At 37.4% G+C, this 20,156-nt stretch overlaps 2 protein-coding genes across 2 annotated transcripts in view; one reads left to right on the top strand and one right to left on the bottom strand.

The window, feature by feature from the left end:
* LOC111509513 (beta-1-syntrophin) overlaps positions 1-20,156 on the top strand; it is a 306,745-nt gene that overhangs the window by 54,199 nt on the left and 232,390 nt on the right. The gene's annotated exons all lie outside the window — the stretch shown is intronic.
* On the bottom strand, positions 6,296-7,813 carry LOC141483869 (uncharacterized). Its single transcript, XM_074178802.1, has 3 exons — positions 7,300-7,813; positions 7,019-7,240; positions 6,296-6,961 (listed from the first exon to the last, which is right to left on the bottom strand). The coding sequence occupies exons 1-3, from the start codon at positions 7,468-7,470 to the stop codon at positions 6,314-6,316; spliced, it is 1,041 nt and encodes a 346-aa protein (XP_074034903.1). The 5' UTR covers positions 7,471-7,813; the 3' UTR covers positions 6,296-6,313.

The raw sequence follows: 20,156 nt of genomic DNA, 5'->3' as shown, positions 1-20,156 counted from the left end.
ATCTTTCATACCATATACAATTGGTAGCTCTTACTGATGATGATAGTAGGTAGGTAGGTAGGTCTAAACTGAGTGGGTCTATTCGACCCTCCACCGCAACCCGCAAGGGTTTATTGTGGCTCACATCTATTCTCACTCGGCCAAATGAACCCATCTTTTTAACGAAGCCGATTAGTTTGCATGGCGAGTGGTCTTTCAGGTCAGATGGTACGAGTACGGCTCTGCCGAACTCTAAAAACCTGATTCGGTCCCCAGCGGGACAGGCACAAAGTATATGCTCTGTTGTTTCATCATTTTCCAAACAGAGGCGATACACACTATCTTCCGACAGTCCGAGTGTTGGCATGTGATGATTCAAATGATAGTGACCTGTAAGAAGGCCTCTTAGACATCGTAGTTCATGTTTGATATCAATCTTCGAAGGGTAAGTAAACGCCTTGAAGTAAGCCAATCCTGGAAGATTCTGCCAGAAGTCCATAAATCTTCTAGCCATCCAGGTGTTCAATCTTTGTTTGGCAAAGCCTGAAGCGATGCCAATAACAGGTTCTGGTCCAATGAAGCTGCTTATAGCACCCTCCTTTGCAAGGGAGTCAGCAGCCTTATTGCCTTCCAGGACAGTATGGCCAGGAATCCAGACCATAGACAATCTGTTAAGTCTTCCTATCGAGGAGAGTCGTTTTTGGAAATTTGACACCAATTTAGATGTTTCTTGGTAAGAGCCAAGAGCTTCCAACGCCGCATGAATGTCCGAGAATATTATTATTGACTTGTGTATGAGGTTGGATTTTTCCAATCTCTCTGCACACAATTCAATAGCGTAAAATTCCGCTGGAAATACAGTCGCATAGGTTCCTAGACAGGTAGATATCTCTGTCCTGGGTCTGCGACTGAAAACACCTACACCAGAACCAGAATGTGTTTTTGATCCATCTGTGAACCAACAACTGCTCTTATTATTTCCTTTCCGTCCTCTTTACTCCGGAACAGTACTTTATAAGGCAGTTCGTAGTTGACAGTTAGAGACATAAAGTCAGAGGTCATTTCCAAAATGCTGTGACTTCTAGTGTCAGCCAACAGTCTGCTGTCCTCTGCATTGAATTGATTTATGAAATTGGCAATACACACAACTCTGTATGCAGTCCATCTAGCCTCTCTCTCCAGAGTAATCTGAAGAGGAGGTAGATCTAGATGAATCTCCATGACCGCTGACGGTGTGGCACCACTGATAGCCAGACAAGCCTGTCTCTGTAACCCAGAGAGCTCTACCTGGGCCGTTTCCTATAAAGTATTTGGCCACCAAGCTACTCCTCAGGTAGCGACACGCTGTAAGGGTTTTGTGATTTGTAGCTGGTCTGAAGCTAGGATTTCAATCTGCCTATTCCTAGGCGTCGACTGAAGGTCCACAGTATTTAGTCTGGCATTTATGTCCCTTGACGAGTGGAGGGGCGATGGTGAAGTTGGCAGTGGGAACGGAGCTGTGACTTGCAAAAACGAGGTGTGTATTGTTGTGAGATAGACGTATGTAGTGACAGTGATGATTTCCATGAATGAGGTAATTTTTGTGACCCATCTCGTTTCTTGAGGCAGATGAGATTGTTCTGGCCTAGATATTTTTTCCGGTGGCAATGGTTTTGGAGTTTTTGAAGCTTATTGTGTGGCTATTTCACTGTGATGTTTGAACAGGGATGAGAAAGAATTTGATTTATATGAACCAAGCTCATGTTCATAGGCTCTGTTAGAGATTTTTTTGTTGGTCTGACCGATTTAAGTTCTGGGGCAGGTGGAACATGGTTTTTCGTATATGCCCAGTGCCTCATTGGGTATTGTGTCCTTAGGTGTTCGTAGAGAAGTGAACTTGATTGTTGGCTGTGCATACTGTATATCGTGCCTCTTCAGAATTCGACTCACTTTGTCGGTAACTCCGTTAATTAAGGAAGACGCACGAGTAGGAAGATTGAGACTCTTGCAAAGAACAGCGATAAGACCTGGAGAGTAGGCAGATTGAGACCCCGGCATTAAGTCACAAATCTCTTACAGAGTATAACTACCTGAGGAGAAGGTAGTTATACTCTGTAAGGTAATGACTGCACTGAGACCTCAGTGCAGTCATTGCTTCTTGAGGCTTCAAAGTCAAAGCTGAAATGTCGATTAACAAAGAACACCGGACGTGGTGCAATCTGGATTTCAGATTATTAGATTGCTGACCGCGAAAACCTTTTCGATCACAAATAAATGAAGGGTTTTCCAATAGGGACTTCCGAACTTTGACAATTGATAACGATCATCTTGTTGAAGCTACATCTGTCAAACTAGTTATCACGTGTGAATAATAAAATGTTTCATGAAAACTGTGTGTTCTGTTCGGGCAACGTATCGTGCGCTTCGATCATTTCACAGTCGCCATAATCGTGTTACCGAGAGGATTATTCGCGATGTGGTGGATAAATCAGAGTCTACTGGTTCAGTAAACAATCGACCAACGCTAAATCTGCGTCATGGTCTATATTTCTTTGAGAACGACATCAACCAGGCCATCACTATCAACGGCAAGCCATATAGGTCGATGATTACTAACTCACCTCAGTTGAATGATCTGGACACCATGTGGTTCCAATAGGACGATGTTACGTGCCACACAGCTCGCGCCACATTGGGTATCCTGCACGAGCGATTTGAGGGCATGGTCATCTCAAGTGGAGGTTATGTGAACTAGCCACCAAGATCGTGCGACCGAGTTAGACTTTTTTTGTGTGGTTTCCTCAAGTCGCAGTTCAAAGCCAACATAACCCATGCTATGGGTTGAATTCAAACTGTTAAAGATCAAATAAAAAAACCTCTGGCACACATAATTAATGAAATGTTCGAAAGCGGCATTTGCCCCCCCCCCCAGTTTAAAACATCAACAGTTCACCTATATTTGAGAACGGAGTTAAAAAAATATATCGAATCATCGGCGCATTTCACTTATACCAAATTCAGCGAAAATCTGAGAAAATATTAAAAGCTAGACTAATGGGGTACTTGGAAAAGTACAACATCTTATCCAACATGCAATTCGGATTCAGAGAGGGCAAATCCACTCAAGATGCTATTACTTCATTGACAAGTGAAATCTGTGAAAACGTCTGCAATAAATCCCACGTTGTGTGTGTTTTTCGATCTAGCAAAGGCGTTTGATACAGTTAGTCATCCTCAGTTGTTGGAAACTTTGCAGAACATAGGAATGAGAGGTACTGCATATGACTTATTCAACAGCTACCTGAAAGACCGTAAACAATATGTTAAAATAAATACAGGAAAGAGCCTTGAAGAAATTGTTGAGTACGGAGTTCCACAGAAAACGATCTTAACTCAAGTGGAAAAATAACAAGTTTTACTGATGATACAGCTATCGTATATCATGGGGAAAACTGGATAGAACTGACGGTAAACTACTTCCATATCTTTCGCCAATAGAAGGAGTGATATGCCAAATTTTGATAATCTAGTCTTCGAAGATAACACAGAGGACACAAGCCAGATAATGCGTGTTGAGAAAACAAAATACCTAGGTTTAACTATAGACCAATGTCTTTGGTGAGACGCTCAGGCTGTCAAAGCTCTCTATTGAAAGCTTCGAACTGCGCTAGGGCTGGAGTATCTGAATTGAGTGGCTGCGGGTGCTCATAGATATCCTTCCAGAAGGATTCCACCTGATCAGAGGCCGGCGGATTATCTACAACACGTGGAGGCTCTTGGAATGAGCGAGAAGGTTTCTCGCGGAACCTAAGGTTTTCCGCGATACTTCTCGCTCGCCTCACTAGTGACTTCTTAGCAGCCACTAGCATTCGTATCCTATCTAGGCAGTGCTGTTTGGTGGTCAGCAGCATGCCTTGGCTTAAATTGTGATGGATACGTCGTAGATTGCTATTCGCCGCACTGCGGGCGTGAAAGGCCTATTGGCCGCCCTGTAATCAATCACACATTGGATACGAGATGCGTGTTGTCTCGCCGACGTGATCTTAGCCTCTATCTTGTGTACACGCCGTTCAATCTTCCGAACCGCAAGGCCGGGATTTCGTCCTTCCGATTCGGAAAGCGATTGGACGATGTTATTATTTTTATTATTATTATTAATGCAGCAGAGTGCATGGACGTTTGGGAGGCGCTCCACCCACTGAAGCCGTGGCGGACATTTGAACGATATTATATTCCACACATAATGACATCAATAGGTCTTTTAAATGAATGAAAATTGTCGACGATATCTCACACACTCTTCGTTTTATTTGAATTCAAAGGTAGGAAGCGCTTCATGAAACACCCTACATATGCGGGCAAGTCACCCCAGCTGTACATTCGTCCGCCTTTGACATTTTTACAACGTTTCGGCAAAATCTCGCTTGGCATATTCATTTGTTTTTCTTAATAGCTGAAGAGGAAACTGTTTCAAGTGGTTCAGATATCATGTAAGTAACTCTAGAAGAACAAGAATATTCTGAATTTCGTATCTTCCTTACTATTATCATTAAGTTCTGAAACGGGTTGGAAAAGGAATTTGGTGAATCTCTGAACAAGCATTAACTGCCGTAACGGGAATCTTATCGACTACCAATCGCTGGAGCTCAGGAAATTGCTATTAAAAATTTCGATTGGAAATTCTGATTCAATTATAAAAATAATTACTGAATATAAAACCATCATAGTTCGTGCAATAAATTGACTGTCAGAGGCACGAAGGAACTCATTGAAGCCTCTCTCTTCTATTATGTCGGCTGGTGTCAGATTAATGAAATATTGAATTTTCTTTCAATTCCTTCTGCTCTGAATTTGATGGGTCTGCCTATTACAAATGTTCTTGTCCTTCGTTATCTCAGTGATGTCATTTGGGTGCGTATCCTCATCATTCTGATTTGAGGGTCATTCTTCACTTCACTTTTCTCTTGAAAGATGAACATGGTAATGTTTGACAGCACAATCGTTAATCCAATTTCATTAAAAAATTTTATTTACCCACAGTCCAGGTTTTTTAATATTGCATTCAAAATAACCAACGACTTGTATGAAAGATTAGATTGATTGAATGTAAAAAACATGATATTGCCAAGAAAACTACAGCTAGTAAATGAGTTTTCTTTAGATATTATTCATTGAGAAGGAAAATACCGTTGAGACCTCTAAAGTTTGATAGGTTAAGTTGGAACAAAATTCTGTCTCTTGAAAGCTTCGCTAACTTTACATCATCAGAGATGATTAACAGTATATCCTACTGTTCGATAGAGAATTTTGTACTTCATACATTGATACTGTTCATTCCAAATTTCAATTCTCACCTTTTTTCAGCTAATTACTATACAGTGTGTAAAAGCCAAATGGAATAAATTCATTATTTCGGTCAATGTACATATTTGAAAAAAAATCCCGAAACACGTCAAATGTAAATTATAATTTGACATTATTCAACGTGAAAATGACCTCCTACCTTCAACCTCTTTTGAATGACAGGTACAACCCCCAATTTTTTAAATGGCAAGTATAGGTTTGTGATATGTCGTTTGAAAGGTATCTTCATTCTCTATTCAAAAATGTTATCGCTTTCAAGTTTATTGCAACAAATAAGATGAAAAGAATTAAAATCATGTGGTTACCGAAATTCGATAAAATACACTCAAAAACTAAAATGTAATGCAAAACGTAATGAAATGTAGAATACGAAAAAGAACTATAGATGTTCAAAATGTTCGTCGTGAACGTTTCGGTGACATTCTAATCACAAATAAAACTATTATTCAACGTATCAGTCGTGACCGACCTAATAGCGTTATTCGTTCGTTTAAGTCATTCGAATCTGAAGGTTCAGTTTTGTACACATTGTTCTATACATATCCCCATAAAAAGAAATCTCATGATGAAAGATCAGGTGATCGCGCTGGCCATTCAATCGATCCTCACCTCCCTATCCAACGATTGGGAGATGTTGTATCGACGTATTGCCGGTTTTTGCTTACTTTCTATCATCAAAACCTCAACAAGAAATAAGTTTTGAGTATATTGCAATAAGTTTTGGGTGTATTTCAATTTATATAATAATAATAATAGCTTTTTTGTGCATAAATTACACACAAAAGGTAGGGGTAAGCCTATGGTTATCTTCCACCCCTCCTGCTAAGTAATACAAATAACATTTATTTCTGACCGGGATATTATAAGCTTATAACGTCATAGTTACGCTATCAATAAAGAGGGTCATAACTCCCTTGGGACATTATAGATTTTATAATTCCCTCTACCCTTCACAAGTAAAAATAAATAGAAATGAAAACTGAACCATATTTTATTTATTCACGTCATTACAAATAATAAATGTACAATTTTGAAATGTTCCCTGAAAATTACTTCCGCCACTGGAAACAATTTCTTCTTTTGTATGGCTGGAGCTTCTGTTCACTACAGTCGAGGAACCTGCCTCTTCTGATGACAAAGTAGACAACATACGCGCCGTTTTATTTCTCAATTCGATGCTATCCTCCAAATACCCCTCCGCCACCGTGGAACTTTTCCAACCTCCGTGTCTTTTTAAGTTAGTCATAGTTGCTCCTGCATTGGCTAGAGCAGTAGCAGAAGTGCGACGAAGGCAATGTCTCGTATAGGAAGATGAGTTTGGCAATCCTAAATACATTGCGATTTTGCTGGGGATTTTCCCAAACATGTTTTTTCCAATTGGCTGAGATGTACATTTATTTTGTCGGAAGCTCAAAAAAAATCGTTCAATACCTTTAGGACGCAAAGACATATAAAGTCTTAATAAAGGCAAAGCGGAGAACTCTTTTTCATCCACAACTGTAAATTTCTTCGATACACCAGTTTTACTTTCCGGTACGTTCACTACCATAACGGAATCCCGGTCCTCTATATCCGATATCTTCATATTCAAAAGTTCCTGACTTCTGCATCCTCCAAAATAACCCATAATCAAAACAACCTATAACAAAAAAAAGGAAATAAATAGACACAAAAAGGAAAATAGAAAAAAAATTACCTTATGCAATAAATGAATATCATTAGGAGCGTCCTTTAGGAATCTGATAACATCTTTAGGAGATAAAACAGCAGACTTTTTCGGCTTATAACTCTTACTCTTCCGTTTCAAAAAAGCCTGTAGTTCATTGAACTTGGTGATATCTCGTTTCTCATGTATAGTCACCATCGATTTTAGCATTGACCATTTAGTCCATAAAGAATTCGGACTATACGTTTCTGACTGAAACAAATAAACACAATTACTACCAAATCTACCGAAAAACATAGAAAATTCCTTACCAGTTCTTGAAAATATGCCAGAAATACAGTTTCAGTGACATCTTTTGACATAACATTTTTCCGTGTCAGCCAGTCCAGATATATCTTGTATTCTTTTTGGTATACGGCTTCACTTTTCGATGGAATTAATGATTCTCTTGCTTGTTCAGCTTTTTTCAAAATATCCTCCATTATATTTGGGGTAGAAAACACGTTTTCACCGCAAACACAGCTTGATAACAAAGTTCTGTTTATAAACAAGTAACATAGCAACAACCTAGCAACAAGAAAACTCTACTATAATCAACGGTACCTGATTCAAATATACCGGGAAGGTAATGAATTGGTACATTTTTCCGATTCAAAAATGAACAAAATTTTATTGAAATCGGTCAGAAATAAAATTATCTATGTACCACGGGAATTAATGAGCCTTAATAACCTCAGGCAATTGCTGTCCCTCGGGCCAGAGGCCCTCGGGACGCAAACTTTGCCATCGGTAATTAAGGCCCTCCTAATTCCCTTGATACATAAATAACTATTATGAGCAATGAGGTAATTACCTAATATAATTCAATTTTCTTCAGCGGCAAAATTGGAAGAAAGAATATGATGAATACATTTCAATTTGCAGAAAAGTAAAGGAAAACACTACACTACAATACATTACTCCATGCTGGTCAACGAAGTTGATTTCAAATGATGTTTCACCTCATATAAAGATGAATTCAGGAGAGGAATTATCCTGTTCAAAAATAACGTTGCCAGATAGGAAATGCATCCTTCGTATTTAGATGTTACATGGTTTGGAATGTTGAAATTATTGAACCTGGTATTGATGCTACGGATATTAGAACGACGTACTATAAGCTCTAATAAATACAGGGGTATTTTGTTTTTGATGAGTTTAAAAAGAAATATTGTGATCAGATATTCCATTCCACACTATATGTTCAATTCTCTCAAACCTATCAGAAAAGGAGTAATGTGCTCTCTATAAGGTACACAGCAAACAAAACACTGGAGCGCAGTATTCTATTTGTGGATAGATGAGGGATTTGACTAGTTTTAGTTTCATTTCGGTTGATAGTTGATAGTTTGAAGAACGCTATTTTAAATATATTTTGGACATGGTAATTGAAGTTCAAGTTTTGATCGACATTCAATACGAGATTTTTCGTTGGGTCAACCCATTCAATGTCCGTTTGATTCATTCTGAGACTATGTTGTTTGATCTGATAAGTCTGTCTCTGAGGGCCTAATCAGATTGCAACAGTTTTGTTTGGATTGATACGCAAGCCATGTTTTTCAGAATAAACTTGAGTGTTTTGGAGATCTTCGTTAATAATGCTCACATGGTTTTCTATATCAGTCAAATCGCAAAGTGAATATAATTGAAAATCGTCGGCATATAGGTGAACGTGACAAAAGTTTAAACATGATGGAAAATCAAAAATGAAAATTACAAATGATAAGGGCCCAAGAATACTACCTTGGGGTACTCCAGAAATAGTCTCTTTAAGGGTTGAGCATAGCAGGTTATTATCAAGCGTTACTCTTTGTGATCGGCCTCGGATATACCTATTCATTACTTCCAAAGCTCTTTCTTGAAACCCTATTATTGTATATGTAAATTCTTGTTAAGAAATACGTAATACTTTATTACAAAAATGCATATGACAAAAGTGATAACAGAATGACAGACTTCACTGTCTACACACATCGGTAAAATATGACCTATACAGTGTGAAATATAAATGAACATATACAACATATATCTTCCCCTTTATTTAGAGGTTTAATCTTTGCACAGGTTTTCTCACTCGCGTACCTCGCCTTACTGCTTGATTGCTTTTCTCAGTATTTGATGTGTTCGTTTGTTGATCTTTATTGCCATCCGAATTTTCTATAGATGAATAGTCAGAAATTGATGCTTCATTCTCCGGTAGTGAAATAGAAATCCCTTCCTGTTGTTCATTGTCCATTTCTGTTGTTTCCTCATTGGAGCTTTGCTAATGCCTTCATTGGGTGATATATTTCCGTAAGAGCAACATCGGATATTTCTGTAATTATCCGACCAATCTACCTCCGTTGGCCCTATTTGATCCAAATGTCGTCGCCACAACTTACCATCAACCTCGATGTAATAATGCAGTGAACCTTCTCTTTTAACAATTTTTCCGAATTTCCATTTCGAGCTTTTATCATAATTCAGAACTCGAACTCGTTGACCAGGGATGAAATACTTCATTTGAGGTCGAATTAAATTTTTGTTGTCTTCATTTTCAATGTATCTGAGTATGCCGACATTTGGATGATTTGTCATTGGTTTTCCATTTCTACAAACTGCATCTGAATGTCCAACTCGACCACACCTTCCACAATGTGAACGAACGTGTTTACAGACATTTGCTAAATGCGATTCATCACCACATCGAAAACAAAACCGCTTGAACGGATTCGGAGATGACCTTTTAAAGTTTTGACTGAATTTCAGTTGATTTTGAGATATTGATATCGAAGATGATTGCAATGCTTGGATTTCTTTCGAATCTTTGTGAGCCGATTCCATTGCTAGTGCTGTTTGAACACAATTCGAAAAAGTATTGTTAGGTTCTTTCAGCTAAATTAGTTTTTCCAACCAACTGGAGTTTTTCAGTCCATAAATTGCTGCCGTAGACGCAGCAGCGTAGTGGTGGACGCATTACAAGAAAGACATCGAAAGTCACAATTTCTTGATAGTTTCTTCAGAACTGCTACAAAATCGGAAATGCTTTCACTTTTTGTTTTATTCTTCTTATGAAACGATTTTCTTCCGCGATTACGCTGGGTTTGGGATGGAAATGTTCTTTAATTAGAATTTGGAGAGAATCATATGATTTGGTTTTCGGATCGTCAGGTCTAGTCAAATTGTATAGAAGTTGTAATGTTTTTGTACCCATGGAATGTATCAACCATTCTTTCTTCTTATTGTCAATCTCTGCCAAGGTACCCGTGAAATTTTTCATATTGAAAATATTCTCTAGTCTCTTAATGAAAATGTCCCAGGTTTCCGTTTCTTCGCAAAAAGGTTTTAAAGGAATAACTTCTGGGGAACTGGATTTTTGTGAACATTGTAATGATTCCGTAAGAGTCTTAATCAGGATACTGAATTGTCCAGAATCCATTTTTATTCTATCCCTTCCTCGTCGCCACTATTGTATATGTAAATTCTTGTTAAGAAATACGTAATACTTTATTACAAAAATACATATGACAAAAGTGATAACAGAATGACAGACTTCACTGTCTACACACATCGGTGAAATATGACCTATACAGTGTGAAATATAAATGAACATATACAACAGCTATGAATTTTAATTTCGCAAGAAGAAGCTGAAAATTGACAAGATCGAAGGCTTTGCTTCGATCCAGGAGAACTAGGATCGACGGTATAGATTTATCACCATAAGTACAAATATCATTTATGACTTTCAATAGAGCCGTATGTGTACCAAGTTCCGAACGAAAGCCAGACTGTACTTCTGGTAAGATACTATTGAAATCCAGGTATTCTCTGATCTGTAGAGGAAGTATTTTTTCAAAAAGTTTGGAAAATGTAGGTAAGATGCATATGGGATGAATATGATTAAAACTTTCAGGTGTGGATATTTTAGGTATCGAAATGACATTTGATCTCAATTATTGCAAAAACCTTGAAATCGAAAACATTTTTGAATAGAGAATGAAGATACCCTTCAAACGATATATCACAAGCCTATACTTATCATTTAAAAAATTAGGTGTTGTACCTGTCATTTGACGGGGTTTGAAGGTAGAATGGACTACACCCTACATTCTGAACAATTGGTCTCACATCGTTTATCTTAAAAACTATGGAAAGGCTTTGTGAGCGGTACATAAGAGATGAAGTACTAGTTCACAATCCACTTCATCCAAATCAGCATGCATATACTCCGGGAAGGTCTACTGATTCGGCCCTTCACCATGTGGTTGGCAGAATCGAGAGATCATTGGACAACAAATAATCCACCCTGGGTATATTCATAGATATCGAGGGAGCGTTTGATAAAACAACCTTTCCAACAATTACTCAGAAACTACACTCCAGGAGTGTACCCCTGTTAGCAGGAGAATGGATGCTCAAGTTGCTCTCTAGTAGAGCAATAAGTATTAGTGTAGAAGACATCACAGTGAAAGCACTGCTCATGAGGGGATGTCCACAGGGAGGGGTCTTATCACCCCTTCTCTGGAACATAGTTCTGCATACCCTGAATAATTACCTCAACAGAAATGGATTCTACACAATTGCATATGCAGACGACATAGTTATCTTGCAGACCGGCAAATTTGTGAACACACTATGCGATAGAGTGCAGGTTGGGCTCAAATTAATAGAAACATGGTGCAAGGAACACTCACTGTCGATCAATCCTAAGAAGCCTGAGATGGTCTTCTCCACCAGGAAAAGGAGTTTATCGGGCCTAAAACCTTTCGAAATCTTCAAAAGCAAACTGAAATTCTCCGAAGAGGTGGAATACCTTGGTACTATCCTCGACGGGAAGCTAACATGGAACTCTCATCTATAGACTACAGAAAAAGAGCATATGTGGCTTATGAGCAATGTCGGCGGAGAGTGGGACGCGCATGAGGTCTTCCACCCCGTGAAGTCACCTAGATCTACACTGCAATAATGAGACCTATGTTAACGTATGGAGCCATTGCATACGGAATGAAAGTTCTTCAAGCAACGGCCATCCTAAAATTATATCAAATACAGCGACTGGCTTGTTTAAATATCACAGGAGCCATGAGAACAACACCAACCGCGGTAATGGGGTCTGACCCCTCTGGACCTGTACGTTGAGGAGGTTGCGTTAATGGCCATAGTACGATTGCGCACGGCTGGTGTAAACCTCGAAGTAGGACTGGGTCAATTGAGGCTGGGCCTATGGTGGGAAGCGCTTACTGCGCAACCTCTGCTGCAGGCAACTGGTGATGCAATTGAACCCAGGTTTGTGTTCAATAAACCCTACAAAATACAAATTGAGCAGAACACAGAGTCAGATGCTATAAATGCAATACGCATATATACAGACGGCTCAAAAACCAGGCTCAGGATGTGGAGTATACTACAGATCACTAAGCCTAAGGACTAAGTGGGGAATGGGAAGAAATAACAGCGTGGTCCAAACACAACTGGCTGGTATCTCAATCGCCACAAAAGAAATAACCAGGAAGTGAATCTCTGGCAAAAACATAACAATCTGCACTGACAGCAGGCAAGCCCTATTAGCCTTGAACAGACAACGTATAACCTCGAGGCTAGTACTAGAGTGTCACCTCGATTAAGTCAAAGCCTCGGTAGATAATAATCCTGAGGTGGGTTAAAGGGCACGACAGGAATGAAGGTAATCGCATTGCCGACTCTTTAGCCAAGGAAGCGGCTGGATTAAGAATTTTAGGACCCAGTGGCACCTACGGCCTGATGACTTCGACAATTGAGGAACTAGTTTAATTTTACACCCATGTTCAATACTTAAAGAGATGGGATGGAATCATAGGATACAATCTTGCCAAGATCATCTTGGGCAACCCTGGGAAGCTGGCGCCAAAGAAATATTTGGCTATGACCAGAAAAAATCTACGCTTAACAGTAAGATTTCTGACTGGCCACTGTCGACTGAGGAAACACCTCCATAATATGGGGCTAGTGGACACACCTCTATGCAGGATGTGTGAACAGCAAGATGAGACTGTCAGGCATGTCCTAAGCGAGTGTCCAGTTATCGTCAATAGGAGAGTGTATGTTCGGCAAATCTTGGCCTACACCTGCCGATATAGAGGAGATGTCTCCCAGTGACCTATCCACCTTCCTGGAAAGGACAGGATGGACGATGACCCAGGAGGACAACTCCTCGGAAGGATGTACAATGGGTCAAATGTGGCCTAAGTGCTGTGGGCTTACACTCACTCTCCTTACCCTACAGATCGATATGCGGTTTTCACCATTTAATCTGTCATAAAATTTGGCCCCCAGACACAGCCATCTGTTTTCATCTATCTAGTTTGAAAACAGAAGTTCCTCTTTGAAAGTGTCCAATTTGGCCCACTCTATACAAGCGTTTGAAATGCCATCTATTAGAAATTCTTTAATCATTGCATGAAAACAGATGATTGAAGAGTAGATCAGTATGAATATTGCAGAAATTAGCACATCAACAAAGCAGATATGAAACCCAGAAGAAAACAAGAACGAGAACAAAAAAGAAGAAGAAAACAAGCATTGAAATATTTGTTGAGTGACTATACCACGAAGTAGAGAGTAGGCAAAGACACGAATAGATTGAAAAATTGATTATCATCACAATAGTAAAGCATGACGAAGAGTTTTTATAACTCAGTGAGTACGCATGAAGAACGGAAAGCCTACTAATATGTTTTCACACTAAAATGTTTTCCACTAAATAAGGGAATATCGTGAAAGCAAGCACAGTCGTACCAGTTCACAAAAGTTATCGGAAGTTAAAATGGAACGAATAAAATACATATAACGGAGTCAGTGCATTTCGCATAAAGGAAAATATTCTGGAACCGATTCCGATATTTAACTAATTGATTTCTCATTGGATATTGAATTGGACAGTCGGATTTTCCATCATATCCACTTTCAAACATCTGTGAAAAGTACCAATTAGCCATCTCGATTTTCGCTGAAACAAAGTTGGCAGAGTCATTCATTAACTCTTCGAGATCAGGCTGTGATTTCCCGGGGGTAAAGAGCTCTTGGAGGCGGGCCACGAATGGATATATGTACGTGTAAACGGCATTGAGCCACCTATAGAGTAGCTTTCTCTATGAATGTAGGAGGTAATAATTATTGGCCGCATTGAATACGGTTCCCCTCTTTCGGAACTCTCTCTACAACAGTGTGCTACAATTTTAAGAACTGTCGACTTTCTAGTGCGACGTTATCAAGGGTACAGGGTGGATATTACTTGTATTCCAATGGTTAGCCATGAAAATTCAGAATGACATACTATAGAACAAATTTCCCCACTCATTGATGAATACGTTATGCTGCAGATACACATCTATTTATTTACATATTTTTTCTAATGGTAGGACCCTCTCACTACAAATCATGGTTTAATTAAAGGTGCGAGCAAGCTGCGGAAATGTACGCTTTCGAATTGTATGCGGAGAGATTGCATGTGCAAAAAAGTGAGAATGAACTGCTTCCGATGTTAACGATTCCAGGAGATCAATTCTTGTGTCGTAAGTTATTGGCGGAACATTTTATAGATATATAATTCTGTGGAATCGATTCTGGAACAACTTGTTCATATCTTCGCTCAAAATGTGCGTTTACAGCAGGAATATGTGGGGTTTAATAATAATAATAATATTTATTTGTAGTTCCATATAAATACAATAAATATACAATCTATAAAAATTATTAAAAAAAAACTACAAATAAGGCTAGAAACAACATGTACCGGAATGTTGATCTTAGTTCTAGCCTTGAAGAAAAGAAAACTAAACGAGAGAAATAACAATGAAAAAAGAAGAGAAAAAAAAGAGGAACGAGAGAGAGGAAAGAGAGAGAGAGAAAACATGTCAAATTCATTACTGAAAATTTTTCAGAAGTATAAAATCTATGAAATCAATGGCTTTATGATTGAGCAGCGATGAGATATTTTTTGTAACAGCACTTGAATGAAGAAACTTTACTAACTTTATATTTTTGTGGAATATTATTGTACAAACTATATATATTATCACTGAGGATACACTACAAAAACACACTTTTGTCTATTTTCCACTAAATTTCTTTATTGTTGACCGGTTTCGGCTATTACACCATTTTCAAAACTAACTGATTACATTGAAATCTGAGTAATTTATATCTGTTGCTTATTCTATCATAAATGATTTGATATACCTGATACCGGTACCTGCGTTTCATATACCTGTAAAATACATGAACATAACAAAGCTTTCAATATAATGTAGGTTTCGGGATCTGGATTGTAGGTTCAGGAGAGGACTATTATTTAAATTAAGTTGTTCATTGAGGACAATAGAATTGGGATTTTTCTTTGACCTGTTTATTTCCATAGATTCCAGCAGATTCATCATTTTCCCTCTTTCGCATGTGTGTAGGATCTTTAAATTATTTTTATCTATTTTATGTTTCGAATTTTGAAGATGTTCGTACATTGATGATTTTTTCTCCGAAATGACATGTTCGTGGTACCTTGTATCAAAATTTCTCCCAGTTTGGCCTGTATATATGGCGGGGCATTCACCACATTCTATTCGATATATACCAGATCTCTTCCCTTTCTCTAATTTAGGTTTGGCATTAAATAATATGTTTCCTAAATTTCCGTTGGATGTGTAGGATGTTTGTAAATTGAATTTTGAGAGATAATTTTTAATATTCTCGGAGATTCTACCAGCATAATTGATACAAAATATTTGTGTTCTGGTCTTGTGGAAATTCGAGTATAGTTCTTTCATTATCGATTTTTGTTGATATTTCATTATAATGTTGTTAACTAGAGAGGTATTTTGTTATTCACTGCTATTTGTTTAATGATTGCGATTTCACTTCGGAGGTTTTGATCGGAAAGGGGTATTGTGAAAGCCCTATGTTTCATTGACCTGAATGCAGAAAATAGTTGAAAATAGACAAAAGTGTGTTTTTGTAGTGTATTCTCAGTGAACATGAATTTCCACAAAATAAACAAGTCGTCAATCGAAGAAGTATATACAGGGTCCTGCAACAGTGGCGCGGTGTTCCATATCTCTATATAGGAAGCAGATAGGAATCTAATTTTCTATAATATTACCTTATTGCTCGAGCTCGACAAAATAAAAATATTGGCGGTCACACAGGGTGTTCGATTTTTTCTGGGCGGATCCCAACTGTGTCTTTTTAAATGGCAACCTATATTTTTTATCGCTTTTTCGGTTTCTTCATAGAAAATAAAATAAACTTTATGTATATCTGCACTTCGAAAATATTGATGGTTTTCGAGATATCTAGCATGACAGGTTTTTTTTTCCAATATTCGTCACTCAGAATATTTGAAATTATAAAGTGGTGCCAAGTCCAGTTGAAATTTTTTTTTGGTCGAATATTCTACATTGGTAACTCTCTCAAACGATATATCTGAAATCGACCTGTGATATACAGGGTATGAAAAACCGCTTGCCAAATATTGTAAATGAAAATTTGCAAAATCTTCCTTATATTGAATGGAACACCCTGTATATTATTGATCCATAAGAAGCGCCAACGAAACCTCTACAAATTTCATTAAGTATTCCCTATGGCTAAGTTCAATAGTTTTTCTTAAATGAGCATTTCTTTCGAAAAATGGTCATTTTTTCAAAGCGAAATCCATTTGACGACTGATAAGAATATACAAAAAAAACCTTTCCTTAAAATATCGCCCATTCCTAAAATTACCTGTTGCTAGATAAACAAGTTGCGAATTACACCACAAAATGGACGTTCTTGAATAGTTACAATAATTTCAAAAATCTCGGAATTCGTGCCATATTCTTTCGGTGTAAAACAACCTTTCAGCGAATGAAATATTTATTGGAAATCAAGTAGTCTGGCAAATGACAGAACAAAATATTTGGCTGCAAATGAATATTGAAATTTTTAGTCAATCGTGAAGTTGAACTGTCGGTATAATTTCATCAGAATGTTGTTATCAAAAAGTGATTTGATTGATATGATTTTCATATTAGGTGAATCAGACAGGAATTGTTTATTGGCAAGTAGAATTTATTCTCAACGGTATCCAGATAGAAGGCATCCAGATGAAAGATATTTCCGAAAGGTCTTGGGACGATTCGTTGAAACTGGATCTATTAATTATTCCAAACATGAGCGCATCAAGCCAGCTACTAATGAAGATAATGAATTGCAAGTTCTTCTTGCTGTTGAAGAAGATCCTAGTAGGAGTCAACGACAAATTGGGGAAATAGTGGATATAAGTGAGAGATCAGTGCAACGAGTATTGAAGAAACATCGCTTGCATCCATACCACGTTCAGTTACATCAAGAACTACTGTATGCTGATTTCGAGAAAAGAGTGAGATTTTGCAATTGGGCCATGAACAAAATTCGTCGAAACGAATATTTTTTCAATAATATTTTATGGTCGGATGAATCGACATTCCATAAAAATGGATTTGTAAATCGATATAATTACCATTATTATGCGACAGAAAATCCTCACTTATTGAGACAGGTGGATTATCAACATAGGTGGTCGATAAATGTCTGGGGAGACATCATTGGAGAATATGTAATCGGTCCATACTTTTTTGAGGGACATATGAATGGTGCAATGTATCTCAATTTCTTACGAAATGATTTACCAGGTTTGTTAGATGATATTCCTCTTGACCTCCGCAATAGAATGTGGTTACAACATGATGGTGCACCTGCTCACTATTCGGCAGAAGTGAGAGATCATCTAAATGAAGTATTTCCCAATAAATGGATAGGACGGAATGGGCCTGTACGGTGGCCCGCTAGATCACCAGATTTGACGAAACTAGATTTTTTCTTATGGGGATACATAAAAAATATGGTTTACGTTGAGCCACCAACTTCTCCCGAAAATATGCGACTTAGAATAACGAATGCTTTTCGCAGCATTACACCAGCTGTCTTGCGCAGGGTAGAACAGTCTTTCAAACATAGACTTCAGCTCTGCATTCAAGAAAATGGAAGACATGTTGAACATATTTTATAAAAGTTTCATTATCAACCTTAATTAAACTCTCCCTTTTGTAGTTTTGTAATTTGCCAGTTGACAAATTTGAATATCTAGAACTCAAGCTCTGAATGAATATAATAACATGAAAAAAATTGTTATTTATAATGTTTCTTTCTTTTAACTTGTTTGGTTTGATATTGCACGATTTATGAGTGAAATTCTGCATCCAATGAAAAAATAATTTTCCATTTAGCAAAAAGTGATAGGTACATACATTTATTTCGTTAAAAAATATTTGTTTGGACACCTTCTAATGTACAAAATTGAAACAAGATATCTTTCGTATATTTTTATCAGTCGTCAAATGGATTTCGCTTTGAAAAAATGACCATTTTTCGAAAGAAATGCTCATTTAAGAAAAACTATTGAACTTAGCCATAGGGAATACTTAATGAAATTTGTAGAGGTTTCGTTGGCGCTTCTTATGGATCAATGATATACAGGGTGTTCCATTTAATATAAGGAAGATTTTGCAAATTTTCATTTACAATATTTGGCAAGAGGTTTTTCATACCCTGTATATCACAGGTCGATTTCAGATATATCGTTTGAGAGAGTTACCAATGTAGAATATTCGACCAAAAAAAAATTTCAACTGGACTTGGCACCACTTTATAATTTCAAATATTCTGAGTGACGAATATTGGAAAAAAAAACCTGTCATGCTAGATATCTCGAAAACCGTCAATATTTTCGAAGTGCAGATATACATAAAGTTTATTTTATTTTCTATGAAGAAACCGAAAAAGCGATAAAAAATATAGGTTGCCATTTAAAAAGACACAGTTGGGATCCGCCCAGAAAAAATCGAACACCCTGTGTGACCGCCAATATTTTTATTTTGTCGAGCTCGAGCAATAAGGTAATATTATAGAAAATTAGATTCCTATCTGCTTCCTATATAGAGATATGGAACACCGCGCCACTGTTGCAGGACCCTGTATATATATATTATAACTGAAGGATCGTCGATATAGAGTGGTTCGATGGGGCGGCGGAGAAAGTAACCCTTTAAACCTCAAATTTAGAGTGTGTACATCGCTACGAAATCTTATTTTATTATACAAAAATGATGGACATTTGTAAATCAATATTTCATGAAAGAGGGTAGCCGAGTGTAAAACACGTGTATTTTCCATAGTCAACCAATTGGTTTTCTTAAGTTTTTATGAAATTCTGTCATATTTTCTAATACCATATATATACCTAAGACATGATTTTTGAACTCTCTCAATTCTTGAAATATCTTTTTTATCCAGGCATGAACCATACACAACATCACAATATGCAAAATGACTCAACACAAGAGCATTTGTTAATTTTATTTTCAAACTTATTGCTAATAAATGACGATGAGGATGAAGCATTTTCAAACTCATGTAACTTCTTTGAACACAGTTTGGGACATGTTTTGTAAACCTTAAATTCACGTCCATTTCGATACCTAAATTTTTTGCCACGTCCGTGGGGTATAGGTACTACTGTATTACCAATAACAATATTAATATGTCTCTCCACCAAGCTACGATTAGTACCAAAAACAAGCAGATTAGTTTTGTTTGAATAAATTTAGAGGTTATCAGCTTCAGATGCTGAAATAAGACGAGCTAAATCTTCATTCAATTTTTGATTAGCAGAAGCAACGTCATTAGGGTTAAATAATAGATATAGTTGAGTGTCATCCGCATACATATGTGAATTACAATGTCTTAAAACATAAACTAGATCACAAGTGTATATGCAAAATAATAAGGGTCCAAGTATAGATCCCTGAGGCACTCCAAATTTAATAAATTCACTGCTTGATTTTCCCTTCGAAGTTTCTACAAACTGTGAACGATCTTTAACATAGCTTCTAGTTAAATTTATAGCAGGTTCAGAGAATCCGATGAAGTTCAAAATTGCAAATGAAATTGGATAACTAATAATATCAAAAGCTTTGGAGAAGTCTTTAAGTATCAAAGCAGTCGTTTTACCTTTGCCTGCAGCTTCGAAAATATTATCAGTTATTTCCAAGAGAGCAGTTGTACAGCTGTGTTCTTTACGAAATCCTGACTGGTTGAC

Source organism: Leptinotarsa decemlineata, unplaced genomic scaffold, assembly GCF_025532065.1.
Source record: "Leptinotarsa decemlineata unplaced genomic scaffold, Ldec_3_MD MMD2_tig00004307_RagTag_RagTag, whole genome shotgun sequence".
NCBI lineage: Eukaryota > Metazoa > Arthropoda > Insecta > Coleoptera > Chrysomelidae > Leptinotarsa > Leptinotarsa decemlineata.
Note: the sequence above shows the minus strand (reverse complement) of the source record. Positions and strands in the feature narration are given on the sequence as shown.